The 17,147-nt window shown below is 42.5% G+C and overlaps 1 protein-coding gene across 1 annotated transcript in view; it reads right to left on the minus strand.

Moving 5' to 3' along the window:
* LOC146809958 (TBC1 domain family member 24-like) overlaps positions 1 to 14,142 on the minus strand; it is a 78,537-nt gene extending 64,395 nt beyond the window's left edge. The window contains exons 1-2 of the mRNA XM_085616821.1: positions 13,990 to 14,142; positions 3,595 to 4,630 (exon numbers count right to left, since the gene is read on the minus strand). Of these exons, the coding sequence (XP_085472947.1) occupies positions 3,595 to 4,630; positions 13,990 to 14,005 (1,052 nt within the window). The 5' untranslated portion in view covers positions 14,006 to 14,142. The remainder of the gene's footprint in view (positions 1 to 3,594; positions 4,631 to 13,989) is intronic.
* Positions 14,143 to 17,147: the final 3,005 nt, after the last annotated feature.

Raw genomic sequence — 17,147 nt, forward strand, 5'->3', positions numbered from 1 at the left:
GCAAAGGTAGAGACCACCCGATTTTTGTCAGCAGGTGGCTCCTGCTGCATTTCTTTTGTTTGAAGGGGCGTGGCTGTGGGTCAGATTATTTGCCTTATTGAAAGTAATAATGTTAATCGCAGCACCCGTAATGCGCTGCAATTAACTGGAATATTCACAAAGGCACACAATCTGCCCTGCAACTGTGCCCTATCAACAACTTAAAGGCATCAAGTCTACCAGCATGACGTGTGCTTTCAGGTGATTCTGAAAGCTCACGTCGTGCTTGTAGACTTGCTGCATCAATTTTGTTAATAGAGCGTGGCACACAATATGCCCGGCCCAATTAACAAATGAAATGCAGCAAGTCTACCAGCACGACATGTGCTTTCAGAATCACCTGAGAGCACACGTCGTGCTGGTAGACTTCAGAGACGTTTTCACGCATGGCCAAAGTGGGGTCTGGCCCAGGGCCCCGGCTTTTCTGGGGCGCCTCCTGATAGTCTTGCAGTGATGACCTTGAATAATTACTAAACAGATTGTTTTGAATGCCATTATTCCTTAATTTATTTTTAAAGTGGGTGACGTGTGAGTCTATTGTAGACATTCTGCAGAGAAATGTTTATTTTTCATGCATCATCCATAAAAAGTTTCTTATATATTGCAGTAGGACCAAACTTATGAGAGACTTGAGTGTGTCACATATATTATTTGCAGTAATATTAGTGAACTGCTGATGTGTTAAAATATTGATAACACACATCACTATCCCTGAACATTAAATGTAAACAAACACATTTAGAATTCGGACAATTGCGCCTGTATACTGTCAGTGACCTGTCCTAAGAGGGCATGAAAGAGCTGAAATTAAATCATAAATTCAAACCTGTTTTGAACAGGGGCCCCCAAAATAGGCTTGGCCCAGGGCCCCCAGAATCCTTAAGATGTCCCTGGTAGACTTGCTGCATTTCATCCGGCTGCGGGGCCAGGGCCGGCTCCAGGGCAGTGTGACCGTTGCCACTGTACCGGATACTAACTTTCAGTGGGGACGCTGTGTTTGAAGGTATATTATTGTTTTCAAAGCACCTGCTGTGACGTTAAATGAAAGTTTTCTCTAGTGAAAGTTTTAAGGTAGCGCAGAGGCGTAATATGCCTGCAGCAAAGAATATGCAGCATGCAGATTACAAAGTGCATAGAATGGAAATAGGTAAGCGGGTTACTATTTTTGTCAGAGAGGTCCTTTTGTTAGTTGCAGTTTATAAGTTAAAATCCTAATATAGAACAATAAACTATTGACTGTCATCAAAGAACTTCATGCATACTGCAAAGTATAGATTAGAGCGCTATGATTTTTTCCCCAGCCATTCATTATACTAATGTTGCAAAAAGGGTTAATTTGGGTGAAAAGCAATTATTATTAAAGAGAACCCGCAATCATGGTTTTACATTTTAAATTCCAAGTTTGTGCTTCTCCAGACCAAGCACTCTTAAACGATACTGCCTACCAGTATGGATGGCATGTCACTCTCACACCTTGCTGTCAAATGTCTTATGCAACATTTCTTATACACTGATTTACATACCTATGGTTGATTGTCTCTGTTTAAAGTGTGTGAAATGTAAAGTACTCTGACACCCTACACTACTATGAGTTGTGCTATAAAATGAATTAAATGCATCCAAAGAGAGTGGTAATGGAGTCTTGAGGGGCAGTGTTAAAGGGTGGCAAGGAGGGAATCCGTGGCGGAGGTGGTCATTGGGGGGCATCAACAAACATTGTCGCACTGGGTGCCACCAGCTCTAAGGGTGACCCTGTGTAGGGCAGATTGCGTGCTCTGCGATTATCATGAATACTCACACAATCTGCCCCACAGCCGTACCCTATTAGCAAAAGCTATTGAAGGTACTGGAGATCCTCCACGTGCATCATGGGTGAAAACCACAATGAGTGACAAATACAATAAACCCATGGTATTGCTGGATTTAGAGTTACTTAGACAAATTTAACATGGAAACGTTTTGGCTTTGAGAGAACAGAGAATTTGCTTTCCAGCAACCTTCGCACTATATTAAGATCAATACATAATTTTGCGAACTAACTTATATGCCACTGTTTTAATCAGAAAGTATGCGAGTATGATCAATGGTATGACTGTTACTTATAAGAAATTTCAGTAGATTGTATGAGGGTAATATAAACAAAACATGCGTATGTAATATTCCTCAGCACCTGATGCATTAACCAGCGTCCAATCATCCTTTTTTATGTGCACCCACTTTGTTGCGTGATGTCTTTTTGCCCTCTCCTGCGCAAGTGTACATCCCAAAGCTGCTGCAATGCATTCTGTGTTCCTGCTGCTCCGTCTGCTATCCAAGAACAACTGTTAGTTGTTGCTGTTGGCAGGTTTGCAGGTGTTGCTACAAATGCTGTGATTACCATGCTGACTTAGCGCATTATTATGAGTCTGGTGGTGCAGAACCGCCCTGCTCCCGCACCACCAGACCCGTGTGAGCACCGCCTGTCAGATTTGGCCTTTTTTTGGCACTGGCAGGCTGTCCCACGGCGGTGCCTATAAAAAAGGCACTGCAATGGGAACACCAAAGCAAATTCCTGCAGGACTTGGACTATCAAGTCCATGCCCTGCAAGAACTGGGGGTGCATGCACACTGGGGGGCATAACATGTCCCCCCTGCATGTATCCCCAGGTATGCAATCTTGTATAGGCTCCCTACATTTCCCCACCCTATGAACAGAGCTCCAGTTGAGAATCTTTAGTAAAATCTTATAATGGTACCACAGTTGGAGTCCTGTGCTTTTCTAAAGCTGAAGTGCACTTGCCTGTGTAACCAATTCATGTCATGGTGTGTGTATCTAAGTTGCAAACCTGCCTTCAGACCCATCATGTGGCGCTGTATGTGTGGAAATACACAGTCTTTTCACTTTTTAAGCCAAAGTTTGGAGTGATTTTGGCACCAATATTTGTCCCTGCACCCACATGCACAGTCTGGTTCCTGGTGCAGGTAGCCTTGGCTGCAGCGCACAGAGACCTTACACTGCCGCACACAGAGGAAAAAAAAATTCGAGGGAACATTGATAATGACCCTGCTGTCATGCCGGTAACAGCAGTATTGTGTTTGGCTTAGGGGAGCCTGTGTGCTTCCTACTTCCAGAAGTCAGGCCTAGAAGCACAGGAGAGACAACGAACAAGAGACGCTCTGCCACGCAGATGTGTTATTTTTTTTTTTCACAAACTCCTGCCCCACCCCCCCATTCCATACCAGTCGCAACTGATGTGGATGGAAGAGCCTTTTGTGGATTATCAAAGATACATGCTTTATCATTAAGAGCGCTGGTTCTTTGAGGCAGTTCATTTGCAGTGTGTGTGTCTATTTATATGTTCATTTTATTTATAAGGCAGAAACTGATAGAGCTATAGATTCTTACCTCAATTGGATACAAATAGTGATGTAGCTCTATAGACTATAGATATCCACTGATTGGCTGACACTCTAAAGACATTGATATCCCTTTCATGCAAAGCAAACACACAGCTTTGTTGACTTCTCACCTCTACTTGTGACAGACAGACACACAGGTAGCATAACATTTCTTACCTGCGTTCAGTTATTGAAATCCCCCTTTGGGAAAGGGCCTTCCTATTCGCCAACTGCAGGAGCCAGATTTCCTTGTGTGAGAACAGCCGGATGCGGAATGCCTTTTCCAGAAGTTTAGCCACAGGAATGTGCTGTGCAATGCTCTGGACAAAGTTCTGCAAGTCCTGCTTGACATCGGTGATCTCTGCTTCTCTCTCGGTGGAGAAATACCTGTATTGCTTTAGCAATGCCAGGGCCACACGGTACAGCACTTTGGAGCCCTCCAGTAGGTAACAATCAAACACCCTGATTGCATACTCAAATGGAAGGTCCCCAAAGATCCACATTACCCATTCAGAATAGACTTCAAAGAAGTTTTCGGATGTGGTAGCAATTAGCCTGTGGCCGGCCTGGCAATGCTTCTTGGCTAAGTCACCAAAAGTCATGCAGGAGGCCTCATAGGCCAGGAGGCTTTGGTCAATGTAACATTTTTGAGTGTCCATGCATGAAATCAGACGACAGGCCTGCTCAAAGCACTCTGGTTCACCTGAGCTGTAGTGGAGCAGCAAAGCCACTACCACTGGCAGGGTTGGACTATACGTGATGTCAGGGAATTGGTTGCCCATGCAGATAAGGATCTTTCGGAGGGCAGTCACACCTTCCGCATTAAGACAGTATGTGGGCATCAAGATGTCATCCATGAAGTCTGGCAATGGGTGAGCATTTGCGCTCCTCTTGCTGAACAATTTTTCCGATATGTCCTGATAGACAGAGGCATCTGGGGTGACAAGTCGGCAGGTGATTGCCTGGATTATCTGACTGTAGGCACGAGCTCTCACGTTGTGGCTATGAGCGAAATTTCCATCCCTGGCCATTTTCTTCAGCTCTTTGAGGTTATGGGGCAGTTCGTTTCCATGCTGTCCCTGGTCTGTACTGAAGTCGGGCATTTTATTCCTGTCTACAAACTGTCCACATTCCACCTCAGAAGTTGTATCGATCTGCCATATTTCTGTCTCTGGAGTAATCAGGAGTGGGATGTCAGGAGAACGGCTCATCTCTATCAAATAAGAAGAACATATGGATTGTTACTGGATGCACCCAATATTGACTACCTTGAAGAAAGAATGGGAAGAGTTAAACAGGATTTTGTCTATGACATCTCCCCAGGGAATGAAGAGGAGATGCTGATGTTGCCAGGTTCCAGCATCTCAGCCCCCCAGTGAGAATAAGTGGCAGCATGGGATCAATGGATCCAGGTTATACTACAGCATGCAAGAGCTATCTGGATACCAGCTAGATTCCACCAGTTTTTAGTTTTAATACTTTCCAGAAATGGAATCTATGCCTGGATCCAGTTTTATTGTAAACATTACATAAATAGAGTGTTTACATTGTATTGATATGGGCGCGCTTCCTGGTTGTCTCATTTGCGGCGTTGTCTACCTTGTTGACGCATTTGTTTCACTTTTCGCTTTTGCCGTCAAGTAACATTACTTTTAAGTCAGAGTGGTGTTAATTTCACTGTGGTTGCTTAAGGCATTCGTGCACGTACGTCACATTGCACTGGCAAATCGCAGTGATAGTAGCATGATTTAAGTGTGTATTTGTTAGAAGGCAATAATGAAAACAGAAATAAATGCAGCAGCATGGCAAAGGAGAATTGCGCTTAAATCACTGCAGTGTTAACACTTTATTTACGTGAATGTTTACAATAAAATCAGGGGCTACCACTAATAAAAGTAATGTTATTCTGGGAAAAAAAGCCATCAAAAATTCTCTAGAGACCCCAGTGCATGCAGCCAACATTTCCTGGTACCACATTATGTTTAAGTGTAATACCAGTATCATTTGGAAAACAGCCTTTATAATGCTGCTGTTACCATGCCATACCTTTACCACACATCCTTAACATTTAAGAGTTTTATATAGCGCTAGCCAGACCTGAAGGTATCAGAGCGCTTTACAACATATATCGTGATGCAATCAGTTATACAGTATTACAATAAACAGCATTGACTTGTGTCAAATCTTTTTCAGGCGGTCTTGGGAGCGAGTCAAAAAGCAGGCGATGTAAAGCTTTCTTATTGAAGTGTCTATGTTCTGCGCTGAGCAGGATTTCTTTGGTGGTGTAGCTTTGACACATTGTGAGGCATCTCTCCATCCAGAAGAGGACAGGTGAGGACAAGGTCTTTGAGCAGGCTTTTAAAGTTTACGAAGGAGGGATTAGTCCTATTGTGGACAGGGATGGAGTTCCAAATTTTCCCGAGAAGGAGCGGGATTGGGTGTTTTATTTGCGAGTTTTTGTTGGAATGTGAAAAAGAGTGTTGGTGCTCCTGAGGGCCCTCGTTTGTCTTGCGCTTTTGAGTTTGGAAGCCAGGTAGGCCGGTTTACCAGTGTGAAGAGCTTTATGTGTGAGACAAGCAGTTCTGAAGTTGGCACGCAATTCGATTGGGAGCTATTTTAGTTCTCTTAGAGAGGGAGAAATGTGGTCGTATTTCTTTACTCCAGTGACAATCCTGGCAGCTGCATTTAGAGTTGTTCGAAGGGGAGTTAAATGAGATTTTGCCGTGAGTGTTGCGTTCCCGTAGTCCAATCTGGACAGAACCAAGGATTGTGTGGCCAATTTAAGGTCATTGGGGGGGGGATAAAGGGTTTAATTTTGTTGAGTAATTTTAGGTTCAAAAATGCTCTTTTTGCTGAGTTCTTGATGTGTTTGTCCATGTTTAGGCTTGGGTCGAGAGTGATTCCCAGGGATTTTACAGAGTCTGCCAGGGTAAGATTGCAATTAAGAGTGTGAATGTATTTTAGCCATTCTGTGATTAGAGGGCTCTGCTCCTTGTTGGATATGAAGAGGATTTCCGTTTTGTCTTGTTTGAGCTTTAGGTGGTTGTGGGATAGCCAGTGTTGGACTTCTTGCAGAGTGTTATTTAGTTTCTGAATGTCTCCAATTGAGGAAGTTTCTAGGTAGATGTGGGTATCGTCTGCATAGAGGTGGAAGGGGATGTTGGCTTTTTTGAGTATGGAGGTGAGGGGCTCCATGTATATGTTAAATAGTGATGGGGAGAGAACTGATCCTGTGGGACTCCCCTGGTTATGGGTAGTAGATCAGACGTGAAGTTGTCAATTTTTATTCTTTGTGAGCGGTTCTGAAGGAAGGAGGTAAACCATTGTAAGACCATGTCATCTGCACAAATTCTCTCTCGGAGTGCATTTATGAGCAGATTATGATCAACTGTATCGAAGGCTGCCGATAGGTCAAGGAGTATGAGTAGGCAGCCACGGTCTGCATCGAGTGAATTGTAGATATCATCTATGATGTTCAGGATCGCTGGCTCTGTGCTGCAACCTTTTCTGAAGCCTGATTGGTGAGTATCTAGAAGGTTGATGCTGTCAATGTGTTCGTTGAGTTGGAGGAGAACACATGTTTACAGGATTTTGGATAGGAGAGGGAGATTAGACCACACAATCTTTTGCCATGCTTATACCTTTAACAATATTTTTAGGGTTTATGGTGGGTAAGAGTATATTGGTGCCAAGGGCATTTTTAGGATTTAGGGTGGGTAGGGGTATTTGGGTGGCAATGGGTATTTTTAGGGTTGGTAAGGGAATATGAGTGTCAAAGGTATTTTTAGGGTTTAGGGTGGGTAGGGGTATTTGGATGTCAAGGGTATTTTTAGGGTTTATGGTGGGTGGAGTATTTGCATGACAAGGGTATTTTAGGGTTAAGGGTGGGCAGGGGTACTAGGGTGGCAAGGGTATTTTCAGGGTTTAGGGTGGGTAGAGGTATTTGGTTGGTAAGGGTACTTTTAGGGTGGGTAGGGTTTAGGGCTTTGGAGTCGATATATATTGAGATAAACACACACACACACACACACACACACACACACATATATATAAATGTATATGGTAAACTTTTTCGTGATGTAGACATTTGTTGTAAAGACTTATGCATTGTTTAGCCCACGTTGTACTGGCATGCGTGGTAATGCCATGTGTGGTTCCATCATACAACCCTTTAATTTCTCCCTACCAAGTTGTTAGTCCATTTTATAGCTCTGCCAACCACATTCTAATCTCTTCTGCCTAAATCACCCCAACAAACTGTATTCTCATTGAAAATAAGAAATATTTAGCATATTCTTTTTAGTACTTAGTTTCTTTTTAAGCATCAAATACTAATACACAGAGGCCTGGATACCAGTTAGAAGCATGCACTTAAGCAAGCTATTACAACACAACATTCATCGAACTTAGATCACGTGCACTTGTATTTAAAGATATAGAGATATATTTACAGTCAACTTGATTCTTTTATTTTTACTCTGATTTGCCTGTGCAACATTCTTTTAATTATGAGTGTGCACGATTTACTGCAAAATAAATGGTTTACATTGTTCGATTTAAAATTTCTTTCTCTCTGGAAACTACAGAGAAGTTCTTTGGAGATCCCTATGGCTATCAGACATTTATAAACTAATGCAAACTACATTTCCTGTGCAGGCAATTAGTTTTTCCTGATGCTGTTTAAGCAAAGGCGTAGCTTTTGGGGGTGCCAAAGGTTTGACACACCCCAAATAAATATACATTTTTGGCTGGTAGTTAGGTCTGGGGATCCTGAGTTGGGTCTGCTATCTCTGGGTTCGGTTTTTTGCCCTGATTTCACGAAGAGGTTTTTACTTGTGATGTTTTGGTTGAGGAGCCTAAATATATTTAGCCTCAGATTTACAAAGATTTTGTGTTGGGTTGCATCATTTTTTTGACACAACCTTGATGTAAAATCCATATTGGTATTTACAAAGCTATGGAAATATCAATTTGTGTGGCTTTGTTAGAAAAAGTAACGCATACAGTGTTGCATTGTGTTACTTTTCATTAGGTAGGCATTCCATAGGTGGTGCATGTGCGTTCCTATGCATCCACCCATGGATTTTAATGCAAACCCATATTTACAAACAAAGTCGTAGATATGGGTTTGCAGCAAAATGGTGTACCTGCCTGTGGCTGGCATAAGGGGTAGAAATATCTTTATTTCTTCTTGTTATTTCCTCTTTGCATGTGTGCTGCAGAATTGTGCCGATTATTTTGTCAGCAATGGTGCAGTTCTTCTCTCTTTAAGTGATGCAATAAAGCGGCTTTACTTCTTTGTATATGTACCTCTTAGTGACCGGTTTACCAAAAAAGTAGCAAATGTGCACCCACAGAAGCACTCCTTGAATGGATGCAAATGTGCTATTAATTAGAATTCACAATATATTGGCTTTAGTAGGCTTGGAAAGGTGTACCAGTCTCAGGTTTATAGGCATACTATGGCAACCAAACACCCAAAAGGGGATGGGATGCATGCTGCAAATAGTCCAACCATTGGCAATCCCCCAGGGTAGCATTCCAAAACATGGTTTTTCACCCAATGCCACTCTAGGCAGGGGGACCTAATTTATGATTCAGCAGATGTAGAAAAGGCAGACAGAGTGGCGGAGAACTTTACTCACTTAACTCCAACCGTCAGATTTAGAGATGTCCAACAACCCAGAGGGCATCTCAACACACTGGCAGGAATCGCAGTCATGGCGGTTCCAGTCAAGTCAGGAAAAGTTTAATGGACAGCTCCGTCAAACATGGCAGCTGGCTGTCAAACCTTTTCAAAGTTGTTGTTTTTTTAAAAACAAACTCCAAAAAGGGGAGTTTGTGTTAAAAAACAAAAATTAATGACACTCACATCAGTTTTCTTCCATGGGTTGGAAATCATTTTTCTTTTTTCACAGTTTCTCAATGCCAGTATATACCTGGCAGTGACTAACAGTCAGTGAAAAAAAGAAATCTAACCTTCCACTGTAAACGGGGGGACAGCCGGGTGGCTTACTTTCGAAGGAACCTACTCTTTCTGGCCGTCGAAGGAAGTTTTAAACTGATAAGAGTAAATTTTACACCATTGGCATAAGGTTCAGTGCCACAAGCCCACATAATGCAAATCAGTAATGACCATGCTCCTCGTGGCAACAGTCCATATTGAATCGTATTACCACAAACAATCACCCTGTGACTCACTACTTTTTAAGTAGGGAAATTTGAGGTTAACTCTCCCCGAATTACACTGACTAAGCTATGTCCCTGTGTTTAAGGCCACATTTGACTTATATTTTTGTGGGATGGTGGGGCGAGAACACAGCAGTATGGGCTAAAGAACTGATGGAATACGTAATTTCACTATTGTACCATTTATGTGCATTGATTGCAGCTAGGACCATATCTGTGATATGCACCACGACCTTGATGCATCAAATTTGAAATTTCTGGATATAAAACAGGTCACTGCAAATAAACTAACTTAAGTTTAAATATTTTTTTTTGTTTCATTAAATAGAACTTCCCATAGTAACAAGCATTTAAGACAGATCATAAATGATCTGCACTACATATACAGTAATTTTCTTCAAAAAGTTACACATATAATTATAATAAATTGATTCAAATGTAGATTCAAAAGGAGAAATACCCAGATAACTATAATTTACAGATTAAAAGTGATAATCCATATATCTCATATGACATGCATCCAAAAGCATAGTTCAACGACTAAATTTCATACATATCCTAGGTCTACTAAAATGAGTACCATAAAACTATAAAATCAATCCCCCCCACCCACAGTTATCTCTAATTAAATAAAGCAGTCATAAATAAAGTGTCCAAATATTCCACATGGACAAGTATATCACAGTAGTACCTATTATCACCCAATTTATCAGTATTAAACTAGATTTACATTCTTTCACCAGGAAGGACTCAGGGAGCTATTTGACGAATCTGTGTCTGCTTCCGGGTCCAACAAACTATCCACCAGGTGTTCCCACGCTTTAACCCTTTCAATTTTCCCTTCTCCTCTTTTTATCTCACGAAAAAATACAGTACTCTCCACACTTGCCCATTTAACCATTTCTTTACGCCATGTAGTAATTTGGGGACCATGCGTCGATTTCCAGTGCATAGTCAATTATCGTTTTGCCAAAATTAAACCTAAGTCAGTAAATCTAGTTGTAGTTTTCTTAATTTTAGGGCAAGGGTATCCCCTTAGGAGGCAGACCAAGGGTATACAAGGGATATCCTGTAAGGTTATTCCATTAATATATTCTATTATTTTGACCTAGACCCCACTAATGAAGGGCAGGACCAAACCATGTGAAACATTTCTGCCCCCAACTCCCCACATCTAGAGCATTTTGCAGCAGCAGTCACATAGAACTTGTTAATCCTGCCAGGTGTAAGCTCTATGCAGGATAAAGAAACTATTTTGAGCCTAGCATTTCTAGAAACAGCTGGTATATGCTCTTCAATTCTATCCCATTCCAAATCATTAATTTGGAGCTCTAATTATCTCTCTCATTTTATTTTTAACTCAGCAAGAGGAGAAATGATATTTGCATGAATCCCACAATAGAGATACTAGGCAGCTCTTACACACCCTGTTGTTGTACAGAGCTGTTGACACAGCTGATGTGTGGCAGGCTCAGCATCTCCATTTCTCCAATAATTCCTTATTGTTGCACCCAATGCTCTCTGTGCTATAAATTGTCGTCTAGGTGTATTAAATTCATCAGCCCAGTCTCCAAACCTAAGCAATACTCCATCCCGGTATAGGTCCCCAATACAGTTAACCCCAAAGGTAGTCCATCTTTCAATCCCTGCCAACGCTCCTTCCTACCTAGGCCACTATTTTCATCTATTTTAATGGCATATTCGGTGAAGAGTGTACCTGGACCCAGGTTTGCTGCAGGAAACATTGCCAGCACTTTGTATCACTAGCAGCTCTTGAGAAATTGAAATTGAGTCTCCTCTGAGGAAGCAAGAGGACTTTCAAGAAGTTGTGACTTAAATATCATACTTTAATGAGCTGGAAGTAGATACACATTAGCCTAAACAGGAAAAGCAGTGGTGTTCTACAGAGAAGTCAAGGAAGAGTTAAAAGCATTTAAGTGTGCTAGGCTTCCAGCACCAAAATATGCTTGGGCTGGGATTTGTGAAATTGTTCAATAGCCTAAGTAAGAGTAAAATATATGGCATATTACTATGGATATGTGTTTTAAAATTACGACTTTACTTTAGCACTAACCAGATCCAAAGGGATCAGCGCACTTTACAGAGTTATCATAGCAGCATATACATGAGTTACAATTGGAGTAGATAAAAGTGCACAGCAGCAGTGAGAAGAGAAGTATATTCTATATATATGTGTATGATATAATTCTGAGGTGGATATGGTAGGGTGTTGCGGAGGTGGGGAGAGTAAAGGCACACTTTTTCCCCTGAGGTAGTGATGCTCAGAAGTATTAGGAGGGAGTGGGGTAAGGGCATCAGGCCAGTCAGTGATGTCATGAGCTCATTTGTATGTTGTCTTACTTGGTCAGTCCGCCCACTTCTTTTTATAGGACTTGTGCACTGCTTACCTTGCAATTAAAGCAGTACCAGTCCTGTGTTTACAACTGAACAGTTAACTGTAAACTTGGCGGGTTCAAGCAGTTTTGCAATATCATTCCATAGAGATGCTATTGACATATACGCACGTGCGACGGAAAACCACCATCAATACAGTTCAACAGGGGCAGTTAACCAGTGACTATTGATCTAAGAAACGGTAAAGGAGAAGGGGGAGTGCAGCTATTGCCGGTAAAAGCAGTGCAATGGCTGTGGTAGTAATCTACAGACCAGTGGTTGTCAACCTGTTGACTTCTGGGGACCCCCAATTAATCATTACTGGAACGCAGGAACCCCCTGAATCATTATTAAAATCCATGGACCTCACACTGAGTCATGACTGCTAGCCGAGGCCCCAGCCAAAGCATTGTCGTTGATTTGAATCACAAAACAATACACAAAAAATACAGAGAAAAACATACAAGCAAATTATGACACATTTTACTTAATTCACAAACACATATTAATTTAAAAAAATCACAATTTGAATTTTAATATGAAGGTTGGATCTTTTCTAAATTCTATTGACACCACTCATCATCCATGCTATATTCTGTTTGATGCACACGGACTGCTCCCACAAATCAGTCTAAGGATACTAATTTAATTTTTAGTCTCCAATTTCTAATTTCCTTCACATTTCGAGTACATTTAAAAAATGTCACTTGTACATTTAGCTTCTTTATTTATAAACACTTCATTAATCTGGTAATATTAATCAATTTTCTAAGCAGTTGCGGACCCCCTGAGGAGGGTTTGGCGACCCTCAGAGGTCCTCGGACCACAGGTTGGGAACCACCGGCATAGACCATATTCATCGGGTCATCCATTCGTATCACTGTATGTGCCAGCTGTGTTTCTGCACTAATCAGCATTAGTGTTATGCATTGTAGCCCCAAGCAGAAGCCTGACAGCAGCATGAAGTATCCCCTAGAGGGGGAGATGGGAGGGATCAGGGTTACCAGCCAGAGCAGCATTGTCTGAGTCCAAAGAAAGTGGGGTCCTGTAATAGAACCGTGTTGCTGACACTGCAGAAATAGCTGGTAGCTAGGCCCCTAGGCAAGGAACTGGATGGGACTTGTGGTCACCCCCAGATTTTCAATAAAACTTGTATTACTTGATTTGCAGAGACCATTCACCTGCATTGCACGTGGTCGAGCGGTAGTGAGGGAAAGGTGGGTGATGCTAAATTTAAGAAGCCATGTCTGACATAACATAAAGTGGAATGCAGATAAGCAATTAACATGGGAAGATATGAATCAAGCCACTGGAAAATAAGTGTCTCTGTAAATGTACTATTGTCTGTATTCACTGCTACCTATGTGTCCTGTCTTATTACAGTTAAAGTAAAATTAACTTGGGGGGGGGGGGGGGGGGACGTTTAAAATAAAACTTGTGACCTCACCTGCAGAGCCAAGATCGGTGCTTCCCCATCTCCAACCCTTTAAAAGGCAGTGTCATCAGCCATACAGCTACGATAATATTCGACCGCCACCAGCAAACAAACTCTTTTACACATGCGAGAAAAAAGGAAGACCCATTGGCTTTGTCCAGCTGTTCACATGTGGCATCAGAGATGCGACTCTTTGTTCCCGAGCACTAACTGCCTGTCGGGATATATCCCGATCTCTCACCCTAGCAAAAAGCAGAATCCTGTCAGCAGTAACTTGGTCCTGAAACCCCTATTGACCTGATCTGTGAAAACAGCACAGCAGCTCCTATAAGTAAAGTGGTGTCCAGGTCGTGTACAAATGTCTGAGATGTCAAAATATATGCACTAAGGCAATACTTCCCTGATGCTTATAGAATCCCAAATATGGTTGTTTTTTGCACTTACAATAGGGGTGTTCCTCAGTGTGTCGGGTATACAGCGCTTACAGGTCCATAGGTACAACTGCCTGCCACAGAAAAGCGCACCGCGCAGGCAGCGCCGGAGGCCTACCCTACCTTGAAAAATGTCCATAGTGGGACTGGAGAGCCTCTGTCGTCGTGAGGTGAAGCGGCCACTGCGACACGCTCAGACGGCTCTGGCGCTCGGGCTCGAGAACATGCCCGCACCTTTCCTCGCAGTGACCGCGCGCTCCTCGCACCTGCGTCTGAGGAGCGCTTCGTACAGGTGTCTCGTTTATCAAGAGGGCACCCGGCCGGCCCCCTGGCACGCCCCTTGGTAGGTCAAAATAAGGTCCTTAATAGTCCATACCAGACGTGGAGGATGATGCATGATGAGTGACTCGCCCCAGCCAGGATGGGGTGGTGGGTCGTTGCCTCGTCCGAGACACTGTTCCCACATATCACTAATTGTATATGGAGTCTTTCCCATCCCTGAAGTCTCTTAATTTTATTAAAAGACAATCTGCTTCTGAGAGGCACACTACTAGCTCACTCAAACTCGGGCACCCAGTTAGAGGACAGAGAGGCGCCAAGAAAACAAGCAGTGAGATAAGAACATTTTCAAGGGCGCATTTTTCAATAACATAAAGATACTGTACTGATTTGCGACCCTAGTGCGCCCGGGAATTCCAAGCCGAACAAAACAACAACATGGCTGCGCAATCTGTTTTCCGTACTGACTTTCTGCCCTTGTCCTCCTGGCCCGCGCACAGGTGTTGCCCAGAACTGGTCGCGGCTAGCGGCTGTTGTTGTCATTTTCATGTTAAGGTAACAGGAGTGAATAAGCACGAGGCGCAGCGAGAGTTCGGCGGGTTGAGAGCCTGAACAGAGATCTGCAAACACACCTGTACACCCATGAATTCCAAACACATAAAACGAATAGCTCACAGTATCAGTGCGCCTGCTCCAGGAACACGCTCGCAAATTATTTGCTGTTCATCACTTACAACCACAGAACGGTAGCTCAGTAGGTCAATGTTCCTTCTGCAGGCCCATGTTTCCAATCAGCAGATTCTTATTTCTGAAACGCCAGAGCTCACTGAGTCTTTCTTCTTTCCCAAGTCCATAAACGAAGTATCTTTTGTGAGTGTAACAATAACACCAGATTTGTTAAGGTAAATCCTGTTTCGGTATGAGTAGTATAAATGTGAAAAAAATGACATAATCTCTGAGGTTTGGCTTTCAAAATGTCACTTGATTACTTAAAGCACCCACCTATTAATGTAGATATTTATGTTCTCAATACATTGCCAAAGCATTTTTCTAACTCTCTATGGATTTTTGTTTTACTTTTACAGGGCTGAATTTTAACTCTATAAAATATAGACATTTTCCCTATGACAACTTTTTCACTTCCTAGCATTCAACATTTTATATAGCTCTACTCCTTAAGACAGTTTTTCGAAATCTTGCCTGGTATGCAGGTTGCCTTAGTTAAAGATGCTGTCAATAACATTAACCCCTTCCCCGCTCATGACGGAACCGTTCCGTCATGAGCCACGGTTGGCGTGTGCTCATGACGGAACGGTTCCGTCATGACAATCCTGTTGGCGGCCGCTCCGCCTGCGCGGCGCTGTTTCCCCGCCTGTGCGGGGCGACAACGCAAATGGGCGGAGTCATGACGGAACCGTTCCGTCATGAGCACAGCTCAACTGTGGCTCATGACGGAGCGGCTCCGTCATGAGCACAGGCCCACCGCGCTGCCCCCCTGCCCCCCCCAGCGCTGCAGCGGAATGTCCGCAGCAGCGAAGGGGTTAAAGCAACACTCACCAGTTCTGAATCAGGTGTGGTTGTTGATCTGATTGATTGCTTGTGGTTCTCAGGGTCTCTGGTAATGAGTGGGGGGGATTTTTGACCCCTGTCCAAACCCGTTCGCACAGGGTTTGGAATTCCGAGTTGTGTGACCTTTAGTATATACATTAATTACCAAGTGCATTAAAGTTCACACCCTACCATGAATTTTGAAAGGTCAAAAAACACCAACAGAATTTAACAGAGGTAAATAAAGATTTACCTTGCCAAGTGGATTTTGGTGTGGTAAGCACCAAAATATGTGTGTATGTGTGTTATTTCCCAAAACTCATCTGTCTTCTATCTATCTATCTATCTATCTATCTATCTATCTATCTATCTATCTATCTATCTATCTATCTATCTATCTATCTATCTATCTATCTATCTATCTATCTATCTATCTATCTATCTATCTATCTATCTATCTATCTATCTCTCTATCTGTCTGTCTGTCTGTCTGTCTGTCTGTCTGTCTGTCTGTCTGTCTGTCTATCTTTCTTACTGGCAGTCGCCAGTAGGTAGTTATAGTTAGGACCTAGTTTCCATAGGAAAAGCATTTTTTGACCTGCCTATAACTTTGGCATCGTTTAATCAATCTGCACAAAATTTTCCCAAAAAGTGTCAAAGTTGGTTTTGTTTGTTATGGAAAGTTTGGGGGTGATCCGTGCAGTGGGGACTGAGAAATAAGGGCACAAAATAAGGGTGCAATTATAATGTTAATTGCCATAGGACCGGATTGTCAAACCTACAGCCCGAACCGCTGGCCAGAATTACACCAAATTTGGCAGTAAGGTAGATGTTGTTATGCAGATTTTACTTTTTATTATTTGGTGCAAATACGTTCAGTAGTTTTTGAGAAATTAAAGCTGAACAAAATGATGATATCTCTGGCTGCGGATATTTTGTGGCGGTTTGCGATGGTTGTGGATATTTCGCAACAATTTCATGTTAAATCGCGAATGCATATGCCAGAGTGAATGCTCTGATTGGCTGGGCGCAACCTGAACCGAAAGTTGTGGCCATCATTTTATCGATAGAGAATGGTCCCCGGGGCTGAACATTTCTGTCAAAGCTAACATAAGGGGTCAGGGTGGAGGTACTCTGACCTCATGTTTGAGAAATGAGGGTGTTAGTGACACAAGTTATGTGTCCAAAATAGAATTTTATAAACACACGTGATATTCCCATCGACGTCGCGACCGACTGCATCCCCCGTGTACCATCGTGAGGAAATCATGAATATCGTGACATCTTTACTAATTTTGGTAGAAATATAGAAAATTTTTATATATATATATATTCAATGAAAAAACCATAGGTTTCACACATGTTATAGTTAGTTGGACATTTCACTCGTAAAAAACCAATGAAATTCCCCCGTTATAGTTAGTTCAGCTAACTATAACTCGCGCACCCGCAAT

The sequence above is a fragment of the Triturus cristatus genome, chromosome 7 (assembly GCF_964204655.1).
Source record: "Triturus cristatus chromosome 7, aTriCri1.1, whole genome shotgun sequence".
Taxonomy (NCBI): Eukaryota; Metazoa; Chordata; class Amphibia; order Caudata; family Salamandridae; genus Triturus; species Triturus cristatus.